Source organism: Hyaena hyaena, unplaced genomic scaffold, assembly GCF_003009895.1.
Source record: "Hyaena hyaena isolate Hyena2069 unplaced genomic scaffold, ASM300989v1 scaffold_353, whole genome shotgun sequence".
Lineage (NCBI taxonomy): Eukaryota > Metazoa > Chordata > Mammalia > Carnivora > Hyaenidae > Hyaena > Hyaena hyaena.
This window is the reverse complement of record NW_024080987.1, coordinates 865,710-886,481: the sequence shown is the minus strand read 5'-3', so window position 1 is coordinate 886,481 and position 20,772 is coordinate 865,710. Positions and strand designations below refer to the sequence as shown.

Genomic DNA, 20,772 nt, shown 5'->3' with positions numbered 1-20,772 from the left:
ACATACAAGAAGAACAGATCTCATGTAATATGTAGTGTTGCAAAATTCACACTGTCCTCAAAACAAAACAACTTAAGTAAATTAAATTATTACATGAGTCCATAGAATGAGAGAGTCAATAAGGAGTAGTCTCTGAGACACTGTTACTCATGGCATGACTCAGGACAGAAGGGCTGTAGAAGCCCCTCTTTACATACCTTGCTTCCATTGAGAATCCAGTCACTTCCATCCTTTTTGGCATTTGTTCTTATTCCTTGCAAATCACTATATTTTTTTTTAAATGAAGGAAAATTCATTAGTTGGTAAAAACTGAATTACTTAAGTGTTGTTATGTAAGTATGTATATAATGTGATAATTCAAACTGTTCATCTCATGAAAAAAATTGACTTCTAACTAACATTAAGAATGTTCACACAAATGCACTGAAAAACCACGTCTGATGTATTATATTCTAAACCTCTTGTATAAATGAATATATGATTAAGATTACATAAAATGGCCAGATTTTATAGAGCATAAAACTCCCAAGTAGATCCCCAAATTGGACTCAGATTGCATCTCAAAGCCCACTATATTTGAAATTATTTGTCACCATATATTTGCCTGCCTCTATTCATCTTGATTCCTTCCCCTATCTCTGTTGATCAAAATTTAGCTATTTAAAATGCTTCCTTTAACAAGCCTGCTCTAAACATGCAATAGATTATTTTTCTAAATATAAACAAATATCCATAATTAAAATACAAAGTGTACAGACAATATTTCTGACAAAGGAAAAATACTGAAAAAAAATTACTTCCTAGAGTAAACATTTCTAAAATACATCCCTCCACCATTTTTCAGTGGAAATAGATACACACACACATATTTTTATAAAACTTGAACCACATATATGATTTCGACCTTTCAATAATATCTAATGCTTTTCTATAATTTCATTTTTATCAATGGCATAGAATTACATTGTATAGATTTATCATTTTCTTCAAGCAATCTATTGTTGAACAATTAGTAGTTTCCAATTTTTATAAATATCCTAGAATGAATACCATCGTGTATAAATAGTCTACATCACTTCTGATTCTTCTTCTTGAATATGGCCTTTATATTATATACTCCATGGCACTTTATTGCTCTTTGTATCAGGCTGAATAATGACCCTGAATATAATAAGTCCTAATCCTTGGAAAGGGACCTAGAAAAAAGGTCTTGTAGATGTGAGTAATTTAAGGATCTTGAGATGGGAGACTATCTTGGATTATCTGATGGGTGGGCCTGAAATGCAAATGTCCCTGTGAAAGAGAGGCAGCAGGAAATTACACAGGCAGAAGAGGAGGGGAAATGTGAGGACGGAGGCAGGTTGGAATGAAGAGAACACAAAGCAGGGAACAGTGAATGTCAGCCACCAGGAGATGGAAGAGGCAAGGAATGGATTCTGCCCTAAAATGTCTAGAAGGAGTGAAGCTTTGGAGATATCTTGACTTGGGTTAATTTATACTGATTTTGCACTTATGGCCTTTAGAACTATGAGAGAATAAATGTCTGCCTTGTGATGCTACCAAGTTTGTGGTCATTTGTTACAGAAACCATAGGAAAATAACAATCTCTTACAGCATTTATCTTGAATTTCCGGGGTTAATAAAAAGATCTTATCTTTATGCCTACACCACTTCCCAGACTCAAGTCTTTTGAGGACAAACGATATATCAAGTTTCCATGCCCTTCACCTAGCATACTGCTTTGCACACAAAAGCACTCAAACATTTGCTAATTTACATTCTCAAAGATGCCAAATGTGCAGAAAGGAATTAATATAGCAGGTCTCAGGCTGCTATCTTTAGAAAAGCCTGGTTACAAGATTGGCTCTTTGGCTGGCCTCTGTGAATTTGGAGTTCAGGAAGATTCCCACCATTAGCAGAACAGATAGGAGTAGCTCACTGTATTCAAACTGTTTGTGTAAATCATATGATTTATGCTGAACACATGTTTTTCTTCTGGGAATCTCAGCCTATGTCATATGCTAGGCAGAGAGTGTTTCTGTGCCCGACCTCCAGTAGAATTCTGGGCACTGAGTCTCTAACGAGCTACACTGGTAGGTAACAGTCCACAGGTACTCTCACAACTGGCTGCTAAGGAATTACACGAGTCCTGGGGTACTCCACTGAAAGGGCTCACAGAAGCTCTGCACCTGATTTTCTATGCATTTCAGTGCACGAGGCTTTTCCTTTTGCCGATTTTGTTTTGTATTCTGTCACTGAAATAAATTACACGGTGAATACAATTATATGCTGAATCCTGTGACTCCTCGCTAATCACTGAAACTGGAGCTGGTCTTGGGGACACCGGACATTGTAAACAAGGCATTTGTTTGAAGGGTAAGTTAAATGACAAAAATCTGTAGCTTTGTTTTCAGTAAAAGGATAAATGACTATAAGGGACATTTTATCTTTTTAAAGCTTTTTAAAAAAATATTTATTTTTGAGAGAGAATGAGAGTTGAAGAGGGGTAGAGAGAGAGGGAGACACAGAATCTGAAGACAGGCTCCAGGCTCTGAGCTAGCTGTCAGCACAGAGCTCGATGTGGGGCTTGAACCCACAAACTGTGAGATCATGACCTGAGGTGATGTTGGACACTTAACCGACTGAGCCACCCAGCCAGGTGCCTTTTTATTTTTTAAAGCTTTTTAAAATTTTTTGTAATTTTATTTGAGAGAGAGAGAGAGGAGAGAGACCATTATGGGGGAGGGGTAGAGGGAGAGAGAGAGCGAGAGCGAGAGCGAGAGAGAGAGAGAGAGAGAGAGAGAATCTTAAGCAGGTTCTATGCTCATCGCGGAGCCTGATGACCTGAAATCAAGAGTCAGACACTTAACCAACTGAGTTAAGTGTGCCCCTGTTACTATTATTTTTATTATAAGGAACATTTTAAAGCTGTGTGCTAGTGTATTCTAACATAATTTTCATTGTAAGTCAGTATAAAATGTTAGTTCCTAAAATCAGTACATGGCTTATTAAGATAAAGTAACAAAGGTAATGACACAGCTCAGTTTGTGGATTAAAAAAAGCTCTTGAATGGTAAATATGAAATATTAAAAATATACTACTAAAATATATACTACTTAGCATTGCCAAGAATTCAGACCTTCACAATAATCGTATTAAGTATCACTGATACAAACATTGAAGTTCAGACATTTCACCCACAGTCACAGAGCTGGTGTCAGAATACTCTGGATCCAATGTAGTCCTAGATTTATTTGTTCTATGAGTTTGGTTAAAATATTTCATTTCTCATTTTCTGTTCTCCTTTACATAGGGATCACAGTATCACTTCATATAGATTACTGTGATAGTCAAATAGAAAATCAGCATGAAAGGTACAAAATGTTAAGGTATCATACAAATACACATAATTACACATTAGGGAGTCTCCTATGTAAGTGGGAAGGAAAAGCAGCAAGGATACCCTAGATCTTTGCTAGCAAACTTCACCTTTTTGGTGAAGGCCAAATCAAAGCAAGAATGTAAGAGTAGACAAATTGTTCCTGAAACCTGGTGCAACAAACCATCCCCCATCTTTCTTCTTTACCTCCCACATGCTTTTTCTTTCTTTTTTCCGAAAGTCCTCAACACCGGAACACTCTTCTGCATCTGTTGTTTTCCTTCACCCCTGCGCTCACTCACATGGCCCCTTTGCTTGTCTCTAAATAACTGACCAATTTGCTACCCTTCCATCACTCATACAAACCTTCCAAACCATCTGCCTTTTTTTCTCCATTCTCGTTCTCAGTTTCCTTCTTAAGTATATACACCTAACCACAGAAGAGGACGGAGAACTTAAATAAACAAAAATCAAGCAAGCCTTTGTTTGCATGTGTAAGTTGGGGCAAGTTGGGATGTCTGATTTATTGTTCTCTAGGGAGAACTAGCATTCAATGGCTTGGAAAAGGAACATACTGTTGCAGAGCTAACGATGTAATCCAAATGTGGTGAGTCACCCACTTATCTTGGAACAACGATCTAAATTAAAAGCAAAGGGAGATTAAATTTGTATTTCTCTTAGATTACATTTTTAGGCAAAAGAAGCATACAAAAACCTTTTATCTTTGGCAAAACTAAATATCAGTATTGGCCTGTAATTATAGGCTTACATTTGGGAAGGAGAGATACAATTTAAGCATGTGGCCAAGTCACACTATGGAATGCTGAGCCACTTAACAATAAATAGCACTGTCAGAAAAGAGAATGTAAAACATTAGGTCCTGATCTTGGTGGAAACAAGTCTTGGTTTTCAGTTACTGCTTCTGCCACGCCTTTATGTTGTTGCTCTGCACTGCCTGCTTCCCATTGGCCTAGAAGTTGCTGTTCCCTTCAACATAAACCCTTCCCCTTACTGCGCTGGCCTGTCGCACTACTGCCTCTCTTTACGCTCTCTTTCACCACAAACTCTGAAAGTTAGTCTGTGTTCTCCACATCTGTTTTCTCAATGCCCATCTCTCATCCAAAGTAGTTTCTGCCCCTTCTCTCTACTGAAATGACAATCAGAAGATCACCACCAGTGGCCTGCCATGATCTTTTCTCAACCCTCAACAGTTTTGTGGCCTTGATGTTACTAACTTCTCACTCCTGTCCTATCACCTTTTCAAACTCACTTCACCTCATGCTCGTGACAGCACTGGTCTAGATTTCTTCCAAACTCAATCCTTTCGTCTCAGTGGCTGTCTTCTGTACAGTTCCAAAGGAAGCATCATGTCCAAGGTTTCCTGTTTGCTCTCCTTTTCATCCTTGAGGGCCAGGTCCCACCGGGTGGAAGCTCCTGCCCTTCATTCTTGCACAGTTAGTGCTTTCTCATTTGTCACATCTCACGTTACTATTTTTTTAATGTAGTAATATAGGTAGGTGTTTATTTTATGTATTAAGGTTTTAATTTTAACCCTAGTAAACATACAGTGTTATATTAATTTCAGGTATACAATATAGTGATTCAGCAATTCTATACATTATTCAGTGCTCATCATAAGTGCATTCCTTAGTCCCCATTACCTATTTCAGCCATGCCCCTCACTTCCCTCAGGTAAGCCGTCAGTTTGTTCTCTATAGTTAAGAGTCTTTTTCTCAGTTTGTCTCTCTCTGTCTTTCTTTTTTCCCTTCGCTCATTTGTTTTGCTTCTTAAATGTCACATATGAATGAAATCATACAGCATTTGTCTTTGACGGACTTATTTCACTTAGCATTATACTCTCTAGCTCTATCCATATTGTTCCAAATGGCAAGATTTCATTCTTTTTTATGGCTAAGTAATTTTACAAGGTATATAAATATACCCCACTTCTTTATCCATTTATCTATCAATGGACACTTGGGCTGCTTCCATAATGTGACTATTATAAATAATGCAATAAACAGAGATAGATGTATTCCTTTGAATTAGTGTTTTTGTAACTTTTGGGTAATTACCTACTAGTGCAATTGCTGGATTGTAGGAAAGCTCTATTTTTAATTTTTTGAGGAACCTCCATACTGTTTTCCACAGTGGCTATACCAGTTTGCATTCTCACCAAGAGTGCATGAAGGTTCCTTTCCCTCCACATCTTCACCTACACTTGTGGTTTTTTATGTTTTTTGATCTTAGCCATACTGACGGATGTGAAGTGATATCTCATTGTAGTTTTGATTTACATTTCCATGAAGATGAATGATGTTGAGCATCTTTTCATGTGTCTGTTAGTCATCTGTATCTCTTTGGGTGAATGTCTGTTCACGTCTTCTGCCCATTTTTAAATTGGACTGTTTGGTGTTAGGGTGTTGAGTTGTAGAAGTTTTTTATATACTTTGAATACTAACCTTTTATCAAGTATGTCATTTGCAAATATCTTCTCCTATTCAGTGAGTTGTCTTTTAGTTTTGTTGATTGTTTCTTTTGCTGTAAAAGAGCTTTGTATTCTGATGTGGTCCCAATAGTTTATTTTTGCTTTTATCTCCCTTGCTCCCGGAGATATACCTAGAAAAATGTTGCTATGGCTGATGTCAGAGAAATTACTGCCTGTGCTCTTTTCTAGGATTTTTATGGTTTCAGATCTCACATTTAGGTTTCATACATTTTGAGTTTATTTTCACGTATAGGGTAAAATTGTCCAGTTTCATTCTTTTGCATGTAGCTGTCCAGTTTTCCAGCACCATTTGCTGAAGAGACTTTTTCTTATTGTATATTATTTCCTCCTTTGTTAAAGATTAATTGACCATATAATTGTGGGCTTATTTCTGGGTTTTCTATTCTGTTCCATTGATCTATGTGCCTATTTTTATGTCAGTACCATCTTATTTTGATTACTACAGCTTTGTAATATAACTTGTAATATAACTGGAACATTCTCCAGAACAGATCACATATTAGGCTACAAAACATGTCTCAACAAATTCAGAAAGATCAGAGTCATACCATGCATCTTTTCTTACCACAATGTTATGAAACTAGAAATTAACCAGAAGAAAAAAAACTAGAAAGAGCACAAATACATGGAGGTTAAATAACATGCTAGTAAACAATTAATGGGTCAAATAAGAAATCAAAGAAAAATCAAAAAGTACATAGAAGCAAATGAAAATAAAAACACAACAGTTTAAAATCTTTGGAATGCAGCAAAATCGGTTCTAAGAGGGAAGTTTATAACAATACAGATCTACCTTAAGAATCAAGAAAAATCTCAAATGAACAACCTAAACTTAGACCCAAAGGAGCTAGAGAAGGAAGAACAAACAAAACCCCAAACCAGAAGGAAGGAAATAATAGAGCAGAAATAAAATATAGAAACTAAAACAACAACAAAAACAACAAACAAAACAATAGAACAGATCAATGAAGCCAGGAGCTGGCTCTTTGAAAACATGAACAAAATTGATAAACCTCTAGCAAGACTCAGCCCAAAAAAAAAATCACAAATGAAAGAAGAAAAATAACCAACACCACAGAAACACAAACAATTGTAAGAGAATGTCATAGAAAATTTTAGAGGATAAATTCCTAGAAACATATAACTTATCAAAACTGAAGCAGGAAAATATAGAATAGAATATAGAATATTTGAACAGACCAATTACCAGCAAGGATATTGAATCAATAAAAAAACTCCCAACAAACAATAGTTCAAGACCAGTCAGCTTCATAGGCAAATTCTACCAAACATTTAAAGAAGAGTTAATACCTATTCTTCTCAAACTATTTCAAAAAATATTGGGCACCAAGGTGACTCAGTTGGTTAAGCATCCAACTCTTGATTTTGGCTCGAATCATCAACTCAGGATTGTAAGATTGAGCCCTGTGTTGGGCTCTCTGCTGGCAGAACAAAGCCTGCTTGGGATTCTCTCTCTTACTTTCTCTCTCTGCCCCTCCCCCACTTGTGTTCACATGCTCTGTCTCTCTCTCTCTCTCTCAAAATAAATAAATAAACAAAAAAAGAAGCTATTCCAAAAAATAGAATAGGAAGGAACACTTCCAAATTCATTCTATTAGGCCAGTATTACCATGATACTAAAACCAGATAGACAAAAAAAGAGAACTACAGGCCAAAATCTTTGATGAACATAGAGGCAAAAATCCTCAATAAAATACTAGCAAAATGAAGCCAACAATACAATACATTAAAAAAAAATCATTTACCACGATCAAGTGAGATTTATTCCCAGAATGCAAAGGAGTTTCAATATTCACAAATCAATCAACGTGATATGTCACCTTAATAAGAGAAAAGATAGAAGCAGAAAAAGCATTTGACAAAGTACAACATCCATTCATGATAAAAACCCTCAGCAAAGTAGGTCTAGTGGAAACATATCTCAACATAATAAAAGTGTTATATGAAAAACCTACAGTGAACTTCATTCTCAATGGGGGAAAACTAAGAGTTTTTCCCTTAAGGTCAGAAACAACACAAAACTGTCCACTATCACCACTTTCATTCCACACTGTACTTAAAGTCTTAGCCCACAGCAGTTAAACAAAAAGAAATAAGATGCATCCACATTGGTAAGGAATAAGTAAAACTTTCACTATTTGCAGATAACATATACTATATATAGAAAACCCTAAAGACTCCATCAAAAGTTTATTGGAACTGAAATTAATTCAGTAAAGTTGCAGGATACAAATCAATGTACAGAAATCTGTTGCCTTTCTGTATACTAATAATGAAGTAGCTGAAAGAGAAATTAAGAAAATAATCTCATTTACCATTGTACCAAAAATAATAAAATATCTAGGGATAAACTTAACCAAAGAGGTGAAAGACCCGTACTCTGAAAACTATAAAACACTGATGAAAGAAATTCAATACAACACAAAGAAAAGGAAAGACATTCCGTGTTCATGGGTTGGAAGAACAAATATAGTTAAAATGCCTATACTACCCAAAGCAATCCAGATTTAATGCAATCCCTATCAAAATACTAATAGTAGTTTTCATAGAACTACAACAAATAATCCTATAGAATCACAAAAGACCCCAAATCGCAAAGCGATCTTGAAAAGGAAAAACAGAACTGGAAGTATCACAATTCCAGATTTCAAGTTATATTGTAAAGCTGTCACATCTCAGTTTACATGTAACCCTTTTTATAGGCCTTCTCTAGCACTCATCTCTAATTTCATTTTTCCCTTTCCTACGAAACACACATACACCATTAATCTCTAGCATAGCACCATATTTCCTTCATAGTACTTATCATAATTTATAATTAGGGATATATTTATTTATGTGTTTCTCGTCATTCTCTTCAATAAACATAGAGAGCACATTTGTTTTTGTTCACCACTGTGTATCTGGCACATTAAAGGCACTTAGTAAGTAACCTTCAAATGACTGAATAAATTATCTTCTTCATTCCCATTGCTCCAAATCTTGCCACCCCAGCCTGCATCCAGAATCCCATATCCCTACCTCTAATAGCCTGCTGGACATTGTCACATGAATGTCACACCGTATCCAAAATCTACCATGCTCCAAATTCAAGTCACACCCTACCATTTTATTTGCATTACCCTATACAAATATCTGAAAACAGCATATATTATGTTTTATTGTGCTTTATATATGATAAGGCCTTATTTTCCTACTAGAATTTGAAGTTACTTGAGCTTGTAAATTAAACTTGTGTTTATCTTTGTATCCTTCCTCGTACATCATTCAGTGTTTGTATGAAGTGAGTACTGAGCAAATACTGGCTGTTAGGGCACTGCTTCCAAAAATCAAAATCAAATGAATGTTGATTTACCTTCCAGCCCCAGGCTCCGTCATTGCTAGGGCACCAATACATTTCCCAGCAGTCATCTGGGGGATGAAATGCTTAATCTGTTCTTTGGAGCCATAGTGTGCAATATAGGGCATGACAATATTTGAATGAAGAATAAAACCTGGGCCTGTACAATTTGAATATGCTCTTAGAGAGAGAAAAAAGAAAAAAAAAATTAAGGCACAAAATAGTTATTTTGTTCTGCTTTCAGTTTCTTTGATTTTCAACTAAACAACAAATTATTAAATCTTCTTTTTTCAAATTATTAAATCTTAACACATTGTTCCACACTAGCCTGTTTCCCCACAAACCTAGAGCTCCTGAAAATTTTCTTTGTTTTTACTAATCTTTTAATTTTTGGCACAATTAACAGTACTATAACAGAGCTCCATGAGTATTTACCTAATGAATTAGAAGATAAAACATTTCAAAGTATGGATCATCTACAATTGTATTACCCTAACATAGCAACTGTTTTCATTTTGGTGAATTACCTTTGCCCATAGGCATATATTCTAATACAGTCACAGTCATGGTGTGAATTTGCACTTAACTAATTTTTTTAAAAATGTTTATTTATTTTTGAGAGAGAGAGAGAGAGAGAGAGAGACAGAGACAGAGAGTAAGTGCGGAAGGCCCAGAGTGAGAGGGAGACATAGAATCCGAAGCGGGCTCCAGGCTCCAAGCTGTCAGCAAAGAGTCTGATGCAGTACTCCAGCTCAAAAACCGTGAGATCATGACCGAAGCCGAAGTCGAAAGATTAACCGACTGAGTTATTAACTTTTTTTTTTTAATTATAAGGCATGAAAAAGTCTTTTTTCTTTTTTTTACATGTTGTCACAATACGCTGGAACAGCTATAAAATATTCCAAATTGTTTATATAATATAATTTACATTTTTAAAATAATTTAGTTATTCATTCTCCAACTAGCAGACATTTAGATTGCTTCCATATTTGGAGGTTTATGATCTAACATGACAATGATTTCTGTACATAACTCCCCTTTTTTCTATTAAATTATTTCCATAAGATAAATTCTCCAAAGTAGCATCTTGGATCAAAGAGCAGAAATATTTTCATTTTTTGAATTAAAATTGGTGAATGTTTCACCAAAGCATTTATTGTTCTAATTTATAATGTCACTAATAGTATGAGTACGCCATTTTCACTGCAACTTTGTAAGCAGAGAGTATTATGATTTCGAATTTTCACTGACTTTTGCAAATACTCAAAATGATAACCTCCAGGTTAATTTAAATTGCATTTGGCTGGTAGTAAGGATAAACTTTTTTTCATCTAAAAGAACCTATTCGGGGGCACCTGGGTGGCTCAGTTGGTTAAGCATCCTCCTTTGGCTCAGGTCATGATCTTGCGGTTTGTGAGTTGCAGCCCCATGTGGGGTTCTGTGCTGACAGCTCAGAAGCTGGAGCCTGCTTCTGATTCTGTGTCTCCCTCTCTCTCTGTCCCTCCCATGCTCACATTCTGTGTGTGTGTCCCTCTCTCAAAAATAAGCAAACATTAAAAATAATTTAAATAACCAAAATAATAAAAGAACTTACTTGTATTTCATTTTGATGAACTGCTGGTTCAAATCTTTTGCCCATTCATCAACTGAAATCTTTATTTCTTCTTATCTATTAAACTTTAAGTATATTTGATGGGGATATTTTTCCACTTATTTTTAAACAAGAATAATATACACATGAGCCAACAGAAATGAAGCAATCTCTTTAATTTTCAGCAGCACCTATTCTAACAACTTAATAGGGCATGTTCCTGTCTTCACACATTAAAACATGTGCAAATGGTGCATATATTCATTCACATTTTACAGTTTTCAATATTATAAGATTAGAAAGCATATTTTATCATCTCAGAAAAGTGAGCAGTGTGCTTACAAAACAAGATTCCACTTCAAATGTCTGCATACTTACTGTTCCTCCCAAACTATAGCTGCTGAATACAAGTCTCCACCAATACCTCCTTGATGCTCTGGAATATTGATACCGAGCAGTCTTTGTTTGCCAGCTTTTTCCCAAAGCTCCCTGCTCACTTCTCCAGATTTCTCCCATCTGCAAATAGCAAAGATTTCAAAATCGGAGAAAGAAACATTTTTCATATTATTTAAATGGTCATAAATTGATTTTATGAGTGATTTTTGTATAGGGATGTTCCTTTAAGGTAATTGTCGTTGACATTGGCCATAATGTTCTATTTGCATTGAACTCTTTTATCATTTCTCTTCCTTCTTATTCTCTTCTTTACTTCTTCATATTTGGCACTTTTCTCCTCCCTTGACTATTCATCAGATCTGCAAATTACATGCACTGACATTCACAGGTACAGTTTCTCTCAGCTGGTCCTCTTAGGATAGGATCTTACTTGTGCCACATAGTCACAGGAATTTGTCCAGTCTGTCCTATAAAGGCAATTGCCCTCTGTACATTACCTTAAAGTGCTGAACTTATGGGGAGGAGTACATGCAAAAAGGTGACAAGAGCGGGCAATCTCATTACAGTTTAACTAGGAACAAAAGAGGCACATAAGCATCTTCCAGCAGAGCTGCTATCCAATGGACTTCTGAAAAGAGTAGATTCTGAATAAGGTTGTGCAACCTCGGCTTTTCTTTTTTAAAAATAAGAAAGGCAGGGCACCTGGGTAGCCTGGGTAGTGCAGTGGGAGCATCTGACTCTTGATTTCAGTTCAGGTCATGATCTCATGGTTTGTAAGATGGAGAGCCATATTGGGCTCTGTGCTGATGGCTTGGGATTCTCTCTCCCTCCCTCTCTCTGCCTCTGCTCCGCTTGTACATGCGCTCGCTCATTCTCTCTCTCAAATAAACATTTTTAGAAAATGAGAATGGCATGAGAAGAGATAGCTAGTTGGAAATAATGAATTTGAGAATTTTTGCTTCATTTTATTTTTTTAAGTGCGAGTTAGATATACTTATTAAAAATGAGGTATATTTTTGAAGATACTGTTGAAAGGTAAACACAGATGCCTCAAAAATTTTTAAAGGAAGAGTCTGATTATCATGTATGTTTTAATGTACATATTGCCTAAATTAGCTTTTGGAAATATTTTTATCATTAACTTCAAATCTGTCAACTTCCATCATTTTTACTTCAAATCTTCACCAACTTTTCTGGAACAAAGTTTCAAATCAGTAGAGTAATGAACAAAAAGGATTCTCCTAGAGCGTATCTTACTAAATTTCTTCCTTCCTTCTTCCCTTCCTTCCTTCTTTTTTTTTTAAAGAAATAGTTGCTTTTCACCAATGACCAGTCATGGCATCAGGTTTAGTTAATTTTGGTCATTTTTACCGAGAAAGCATTAATAAAATCTTAATGGAAGCTATTTAAAAATGTTTTGAAAAACATTTAAATTACAGTAAAGTACTGGCAGTGAGTGAATTCTAGAAATGTAGCAAAATCTTATTTTCATACAAATGACAGTTTTTTGGTCAAAAAAGTAGATGATCAGTAGTTAATCAGTTAATCAATAAATATCTCATCCAGCAGTAAAAATATTTTAAGGTGGTCCATTGCCAACCAAGATTTGCATTACACTGGCCTATTGAGCTTTCATGTATTTTAATCCATTCACGAAGCAGAAAAAAACATATGGAATTGACGAGTAACTACTTAATTGCCATTTAATCAGAGTATTCAAAATACTACTCTCAGGTTGAGTTGCAAATTTTCAAATTTTCTTATTTTTAATTGTATATTTTAAAATTCATTTAAATAGTTTTGGACTAACTTAAGAATCCCGTGATCTTCCCAGGCCAGTTCCAAACTACACGCCCGAAAAACAAACAACCCAGTGAAGAAATGGGCAGAAGATATGAACAGACACTTCTCCAAAGAGGACATCCAGATGGCCAACAGACACATGAAACGATGCTCAGCATCCCTCCTCATCAGGGAAATACAAATCAAAACCACACTGATATACCACCTCACACCTGTCAGAGTGGCTAAAATGAGCCAATCAGAGAACTCTAGATGCTGGCGAGGATGTGGAGAAACGGGCACCCTCCTACCCTGCTGGTGGGAATGTAAACTGGTACAGCCCCTCTGGAAAACAGTGTGGAGGTTCCTCAGGAAACTAACAATAGAACTCCCCTATGACCCAGCAATAGCACTGCTAGGAATTTACCCAAGGGATACAGAAATGCTGATGCATAGGAGCACGTGTACCCCAATGTTCATAGCAGCACTCTCCACAATAGCTAAAACATGGAAAGAGCCTAAGTGTCCATCAACAGATGAATGGATCAAGAAGATGTGGTTTATCTATACCATGGAATACTATATGGCAATGAGAAACAATGAAATCTGGCCATGTGTAGCAACATGGATGGACCTTGAGCGTGTTATGCTGAGCGAAATAAGTCAGGCAGAGAAGGACCAATATCATATGTTTGCACGTATAGGAGGATTAGGAGGAACTTGACGGAGGAGCAAGGGGGAGAAGAAGGGGGGAAATGGTGGGGGAAAGGGAGAGGCAAACCATGAGAGACTCTTGAATGCTGACAAAAACTGAGGACTGATGGATGTGGGGGGGAGGGGGGATGGGCATGGAGGAGGACACTTGTGGGGATGAGCACTGAGTGTTATGTGGAAACTAATTTGACAATAAACTATTTGTAAAAAAAAAACCAAAAAACAAACAAACAAACAAAAAAGAATCCCGTGATCTTACAGTATTACAGTAAGAACAGAAAAAATGGTAATGAAGCAATTAACACAGTATATGTTCTGTAGAATAACATTCTAGAAAATGTTTTATTTATTTTTTTAATTTATTTATTTTGAGAGAGAGAAAAAGAGCAGCATACGTATATATGCGAGGGAGGGAGAGAGAGAATCCCAATCAGGCCATGCACTGTCAGCACAGAGCCTGACTCAGGGCTCAAACTTTCGAACCCGTGAGATCATGACCTGAGCCAAAATCAAGAGTCAGGTACTTAACTGACTAAGACACCCAGGTGCCCCTAGGAAATGGTTCTTAATGTTATCTTTATGCATATTACTTTATTTATTTAAAAATTTTTAATGTTTATTTTTGAGAGAGAGGGATGCGGAGGAGCAGAGAGAGAGGGAGACACAGAATCTGAAGCAGGCTCCAGGCTCTGAGCTGTCAGCACAGAGCCTGATACAAGGCTTGAACTCACCGACTCTGAGATCATGACCTGAGCCAAGTTCTGATGCTTAACCGACTGAACCACCCAGGCACTCCGTATGCACATTACTTTAAAGGAAAATGTGCCACTTACTCTTCATGGTAAGGAATCACTTCTTCTTGAAAAAACTTCCTTACACTTTCCCGGAAAATGTCATGTTCTGAAGAAAAGATTCTTTGAGTTCCTATATCTGTTAATTTTTCAGCAGAAGGAGTTTCCAGACGTCCCTTCCCTCCAGAATGAGAATATCTTAAAAATATACATACACATTAAGGAAATTAAGTAAAATTGTTACCCTTCATACCCAAATTAATGCCACTGAACAACATGGGAAAACACTGCTTTTCTTCCCCCAGACACTGTAAAGGTAGGTAGCAAGAGTCTGAAATTTGACACACCTGTTTAAATTTGAATGTTACCACTTTTGATAGGGTCTGGATGAGATCAAGTAGTTTGTCCTCATTCAGCTTGCTCTTCACTTGCAAACCATGACTACCCACATGTCTCAGTTGAGGTAAAACACTGTTATCACATGATGTGAATTAAATTATGTAAACCAATACCACCACAGAATATTGATAAGTGTTCATGTAATGTACAATATTTAAGATGATATTAACATATCCAAATTACTATTTCATTCAGAATCACACAATTTGAAATGGCAGGTGTGTAAGATATAAACTATGGGGATGTTATTGCCATATTAGAGGCAACTGGGTATATATATAAAAATAAAAAAGTGTCCATGAATCCCTATAAGGATTAGAACAGAATTATTCAAGATCTTCAGAAACCAATCCTTCCCTCTCCATGCCCCCTCATATTACACTTAAAATTAGACTGTTCTATAGTTCCTTTTAGTTCAATGGTCTTCAGATGTATTTCCCTTTCGGGGCTATTCCTGAAAAGGTTCTGAAAATCTGTGTATCACCTTGTATATCCTCAAGCTCATATCTAAAAAACCTTTTTACCATATATCCAAATATTGGCAAAGGATGTTTTTGTGTTTTACATGAAAATCTGTCTGGGGTTTCTCTCTTCCTTGGATGGACCTTCCTTATTATTTTTTTTTTTTTTCTGTTTTCTTTCCTCCTCCTCTCCTTCTTCTTCATGTTTTTATTTAAAAGGTAGTCTTGTTTATGGGCAACTAGGTTGTCTCAATCCTTTTTCCTCCACGAAAGGAATTATTTTACTTTATGTAATTTTATTGAGCGCTATGAACCTAATTGTGTCCCTCCCAAATTCATGTTGAAGCTCTAACTCCCATTGTGACTTTTTGAGGTAGTTAAATGAAGTCATAAGGGTGGGATCCTAATTCAAGAAGATATATGGCCTTATAAAAGTAAGAGAGATCTCTCTCTGTCTCTCTTTCCCAGTGTGCACGCAACAAGGAAAGACCATGTGAAGACACTGGAAAAAGGCAGCCACCTACAGACCAGAAATAGTGCTCTCACCAGCACTTTGATCTTGGATTATGTAGCTTTTAGAACTATGAGAAATAAATTTCTGTTGTTTAGGCCAGCCAGTCTATGGTATTTTGTTATAGTAATACACTTAATATGCATTAATAATGTAATATCCAACATTTTGCTTTAGGTTTATCTTTTACATGGAACTTTTAATGGAGTTTATGAATATAATTTGAGATGCCTTTTAGGTACTAATCTTTGGTTGTGAACATGTAATACTACAAATTTTATACTTGATCTGACTTTTGCCCTCATGGTTACTACTCAGTCATCCAAATCATCATTTTTTTTTTTTTCAAATCATCATTTTTAATAGCTTCTTGATCAGAGTAGCTTTTTCACCTCATTCTACAACAAATTGAAACTGCAGGAAGAAGTAAGATTTAAGCGCCGTTGAAGAGGCTTTTGTACCAGTTATCAAACTGTGTTTTGATGGGATAGAGATTGATATTTTGTTTGCATGATTAGCGCTGCAGACTATTCCAGAAGACTTGGACTTACGAGACGACAGTCTGCTTAAGAATTTAGATATAAGATGCATAAGAAGTCTTTACGGTTGCAGGGTAACTGATGAAATTTTACATCTAGTATGAAACATTGACAACTTCAGGTTACCTCTGAGAGCTATCAAACTGTGGGCCAAACGCCACAACATCTATTCCAATATATTAGGTTTCCTCGGTGGTGTTTCTTGGGCTATGCTAGTAGCAAGAACTTGCCAGCTTTATCCAAATGCAATAGCATCAACTCTTGTACATAAATTTTTCTTGGTATTTTCTAAATGGTATGTGTTTAGATTATATTAAAATTGATCATAGACACTGAAAAAAATAGCATATTCGTTAATTTGGTCAACAAATACTTTGAGTGCACTGTTCAGGTAATGGGATACAACAGTGAGCAAAATAAAGATCTTGGTCTTCAGACTCACATTTCTAGAAGGGGAATCTGAATAACTGTATTATTTATAGTAAGGTAGCAAGTTATAGCATATATGATAAATTCTATGGTAAAGAAAAGCAGAGCAAGGATCAGAGTGTGTGTCTGGGACAAGGCTGGGGCAATGGCGGCAGCATGGAATAGTGCAGTCAGGGTAGGTTACATTAGAAAAAATGAGATTTGAGCAAACATCTCAAGGTAACAGTCAAGAAGATTTCTCAGTAGAATTTAAGTTAAGAAAACAATTAGAGCTGGGTGCCTGGGTAGCTAAGTCAGTTAAGCACCCGACTTTGGTTCAGGTCATTATCTCCCAGTTCATGGGTTCGAGCCTCACGTTGGGCTCTGGGCTGACACCTTGGAGCCTGGAGTCTGCTTCCAGTTCTGTGTCCTTCTCTCTGCCCCTCCCCCATTCATGCTCTGAATGTTTGTCTGTCTGTCTCTCTCAAAAATACATAAACACTAAAAAATTTTTTTCTAAAAAAATTAGAGCAAAAGGTGTCAGGCATGATGGTATCTGATGCATTCTAGAAAGAGCAGGGACACCAAGTGTACATTGAGTGCAAATAGTAGACAAAGTAAGAAAGTAACAGTGAGAAACTATGTACAAGCGTCTTACATACTACTGTGATGTTACATCAAATAGACTAAAATTTACTTTATCCACTAATTAAAATGATTGGTTCCAATTCCCAGCTAGTAGAAATAAAGCTCTCATGCACACATTTGTCCATACTGAGAGTTTTTTCTCAGGAAAAAAAAATGTGCTGAGACTAGGAAACTGTGCTCTGAAACAATGAATCATTTTTTAACATAATTAGCAAACAAAAAATGGAATTTACACTCCAGTCCACCTGGATCTTAAAATTTTATATCCCATATTACCTTAAGAAACCTTTGGAATATTTCTAAGTAAAATACACCAAGACGTTAGAAAGTGAAAGCAGTACCAGAAAGAATAGACTTTCAGGTTAGTCATATGTGTTCAAGAGAGCATATGAAGAAAACCAAAACACTTGAAGCGAACGTGTTGGAACATCCATTTCTTGGAGGCAAGAAAATTTTACTGAACAAATTGGCCCCTTTTCTCCCTATAAAGACCAGGAAATCCGTACAAAAGAAGAAATCCGTACAAAAAGAAACTTCTACTAATTAAACAGGCCAAGCTCTAATTGTTATTCTTTGAAAACTTCATTTACATTATAAAAGGGAGACAGCCCCCACCAACACCATGAGCTATACTTGGAAAGTGGTTACAAATATACAATTCCAGATCTCACTCAGATCTACAGAATCAGAATCTGTAGCTTTTTAAGAATTTTTAAAGTTTCCTTTATTTTGAGAGTGAGAGAGAGAGCATGAGCAGGGAAGGGGCAAAGAGAGGGAGAGAGAGAGAATCCCAAGCAGTTTCCACAATGTTAGTGCAGAGCTCTATGCAGGGATCGAACTCCCAAACCCTGAGATCATGACCTGAGCTGAAATCAGGAGTCAGATGCTTAACTGAGCCACCCAGGCCCCCAGAATCTGTATGTTTAACGACATCCTTGAATGATCCATATGCACATTAAGAAGACTGCTATAATAAAAGTTAGTCCCAAGCCTATTCAGATGGTCCTCCTTTTTCCAAAATTCTCTATGAGATTTTCTTCCTATACTTCAACCATAATAACGTATCCCAACAGATGTAATGCAGATACAGATATGAGAATTGGGCTGTTTTCTATTAAGCCAGACATTAAAGAATCTATAAAAATGTAAATAATGTCTCTCTTCTTGTTTTGAAAAAGCTACTTTTCATAAAAATGTTATTTATGTTAACACGTAATGGGTTTATTGTTACTTTTACTTATTTATTATTGAGATATAATTGACATATATAGCATTACGGTAGTTTCAGATGCACATGATTTCAATATATGTATACATTGTGAAATAATCAACACGGTAAGTCTACTTAACATCCATCACTACACATATTCATAGTATTTTTTCCTTATGATAACAACTTTTAAGATCTACTCTTTTAACAACTTTGAAATATACATACAGTTATTTCACTATGCTGTACATTACACTCCATGAATTACTTTATAGCTGGAAGTTTGTACCTTTTGACACCCTGCCCCACCCAAATCTGTTCTGTGTCTAGTTCTTTTTTTGCTTGTTGTTTTCTGTAAGATTCAACTTCTAAGTGAAATCATACAGTATCTGTCTTATTTCACATACCATAAAATTGTTGCTTTTAATGAACTAAATATGTACTTGTAAAATTTGTTTTGTAGGTATCTTTTGATATTCATATGGATAGATACAACGCACACCAAAAAAAAAAAATCTCTGAGGGGGTTAACTTTCAGAGCATAAAAGAGTACTGACACCAAAAATCTGAAGATCACAGTTTTATGAAGTTCTGGAGAAGAGCTTAGAAAAGTATGTGCATCCTAAAGTCAAGTCACCATCTCGGTGAAGTCTTCCCAATTCTCCTCAGAAAGAACAGACATTTTTCCTCTCCTATAGCATCTCAGAGTCCCACCGATGTTGTAATGAGCCAGTTTATAATTCCTGTCACACTCCTTACGTAGTGAATCCCGAATGCTTCTAGTTTATCTGATGAATGGATTTTATATGATCCAAAGCTTTTGATCTTTTAAACACCTCCTTAATAGTCACAGAGCCACTTAGAGCCACTCTTCTGGATTTAATTAACTAAAGGGTTTGTTAAATAAATCGCAGTGTCGTTGGGTGATGAGCCTGATGTCAGGCTGCCTTCTTCGGGTCACTCCTTCAAGCAGGCTTCGCAGTAGGTGCTCATGCGTTCTCAGGATCTGCACTCACCGGTTCCCAATCAGGCGGCGGCTCTCCTCCACCTTTGTAATATCAAAGGGTGCAGCCAGAACTCAAGTAAACAGCCCCAAAGACGTGATCCCTCACCCACTTGCGCCTGCTGCACAACTGACGAGCTAGAGTGGGGTCAGAGAATGAGCCTTTGGCGAACTCCACTTGAGGCTTTCCCGCGGTGAAGGAGTCACAGCCGATACCCTACCCCGCGCGCCCCGGCCGACGTGGGTCCCACCCAGGCCCAGCCCCTGTGCACGGAGTCTCTCTCCCAGGCCGGCGCACCTTGAGCGCCGCTGCGTTCGGGGTCCCCTAGAAGGGTGGGTGTCGCCGCCCCTGCCCCGCAGCCCCCAGGGCCGTGTAGCTGGAGCCCGGCGGGCACTGACCTCGCGGCAGGCTCTGAACACAGGGCACCCCGGCCCCTCCACAAGCGCAGGGAGCTGCGGAGCAGGCGTGCAGCCATGACTGGGACGGCGAAGGGCGGCGGGGGCTCCGGACGCGTCTCCTCGGAGACCCCAGGGAGAAGTGCTGGGCGGGCTGATGGTCTCCGGGATGGCCCTGCTGGGCCTACTGGGGATGAACCCGCCCCGGTGCGGAGCGGGAAGCCAGAAGACCCGCCCCCCGCGAGCTGGAGCAGGCGGGCGGCCTGCGGCTGCAACACTTCAGGGTCGCGCTCACCCAAGTAACATGTGACTTGAATTCGTGCATTGTCGTTTTCCAGAAGTCATGAAATAGTGTGTAATAATTAACGTTTCCACCAGAAGATAGTCTGAGCTATTGAAATTTACGAACTCGGGTTTTGGAGATGGGAAATCTCTGAGGGATTTTGAACTCGAAATAGGGTTTGCCGAGTGGAATTCTAAGGAGGTAAGGCAGGCTATTCATGCCGTTCTACTAGTGGTGGACAGTTATCAAGGCCTGAAATTGGGCAAGTGACAATGAGATTTTGTGTTAGAAATCAAGAACTTGTTCACCGAATGCAGAATATCAGGAAATTAAAAAAAAAAAGTTAATTCCAAACAGAACCATGTAAATATTAGTTGACTTCAGGGGAGCA

At 37.3% G+C, this 20,772-nt stretch overlaps 1 protein-coding gene and 1 pseudogene across 1 annotated transcript in view; one reads left to right on the top strand and one right to left on the bottom strand.

Annotated features, from left to right (window-relative positions):
• The window catches only part of ACADL (acyl-CoA dehydrogenase long chain), a 54,252-nt gene extending 33,994 nt beyond the window's left edge, over positions 1–20,258 (bottom strand). Inside the window, 5 exon segments of the mRNA XM_039249968.1 lie at positions 198–264; positions 9,265–9,429; positions 11,219–11,356; positions 14,566–14,721; positions 20,102–20,258. Of these exon segments, the coding sequence (XP_039105899.1) occupies positions 198–264; positions 9,265–9,429; positions 11,219–11,356; positions 14,566–14,721; positions 20,102–20,178 (603 nt within the window). The 5' untranslated portion in view covers positions 20,179–20,258.
• Positions 15,692–16,750, top strand: LOC120243751 (annotated as a pseudogene).
• Positions 20,259–20,772: the final 514 nt, after the last annotated feature.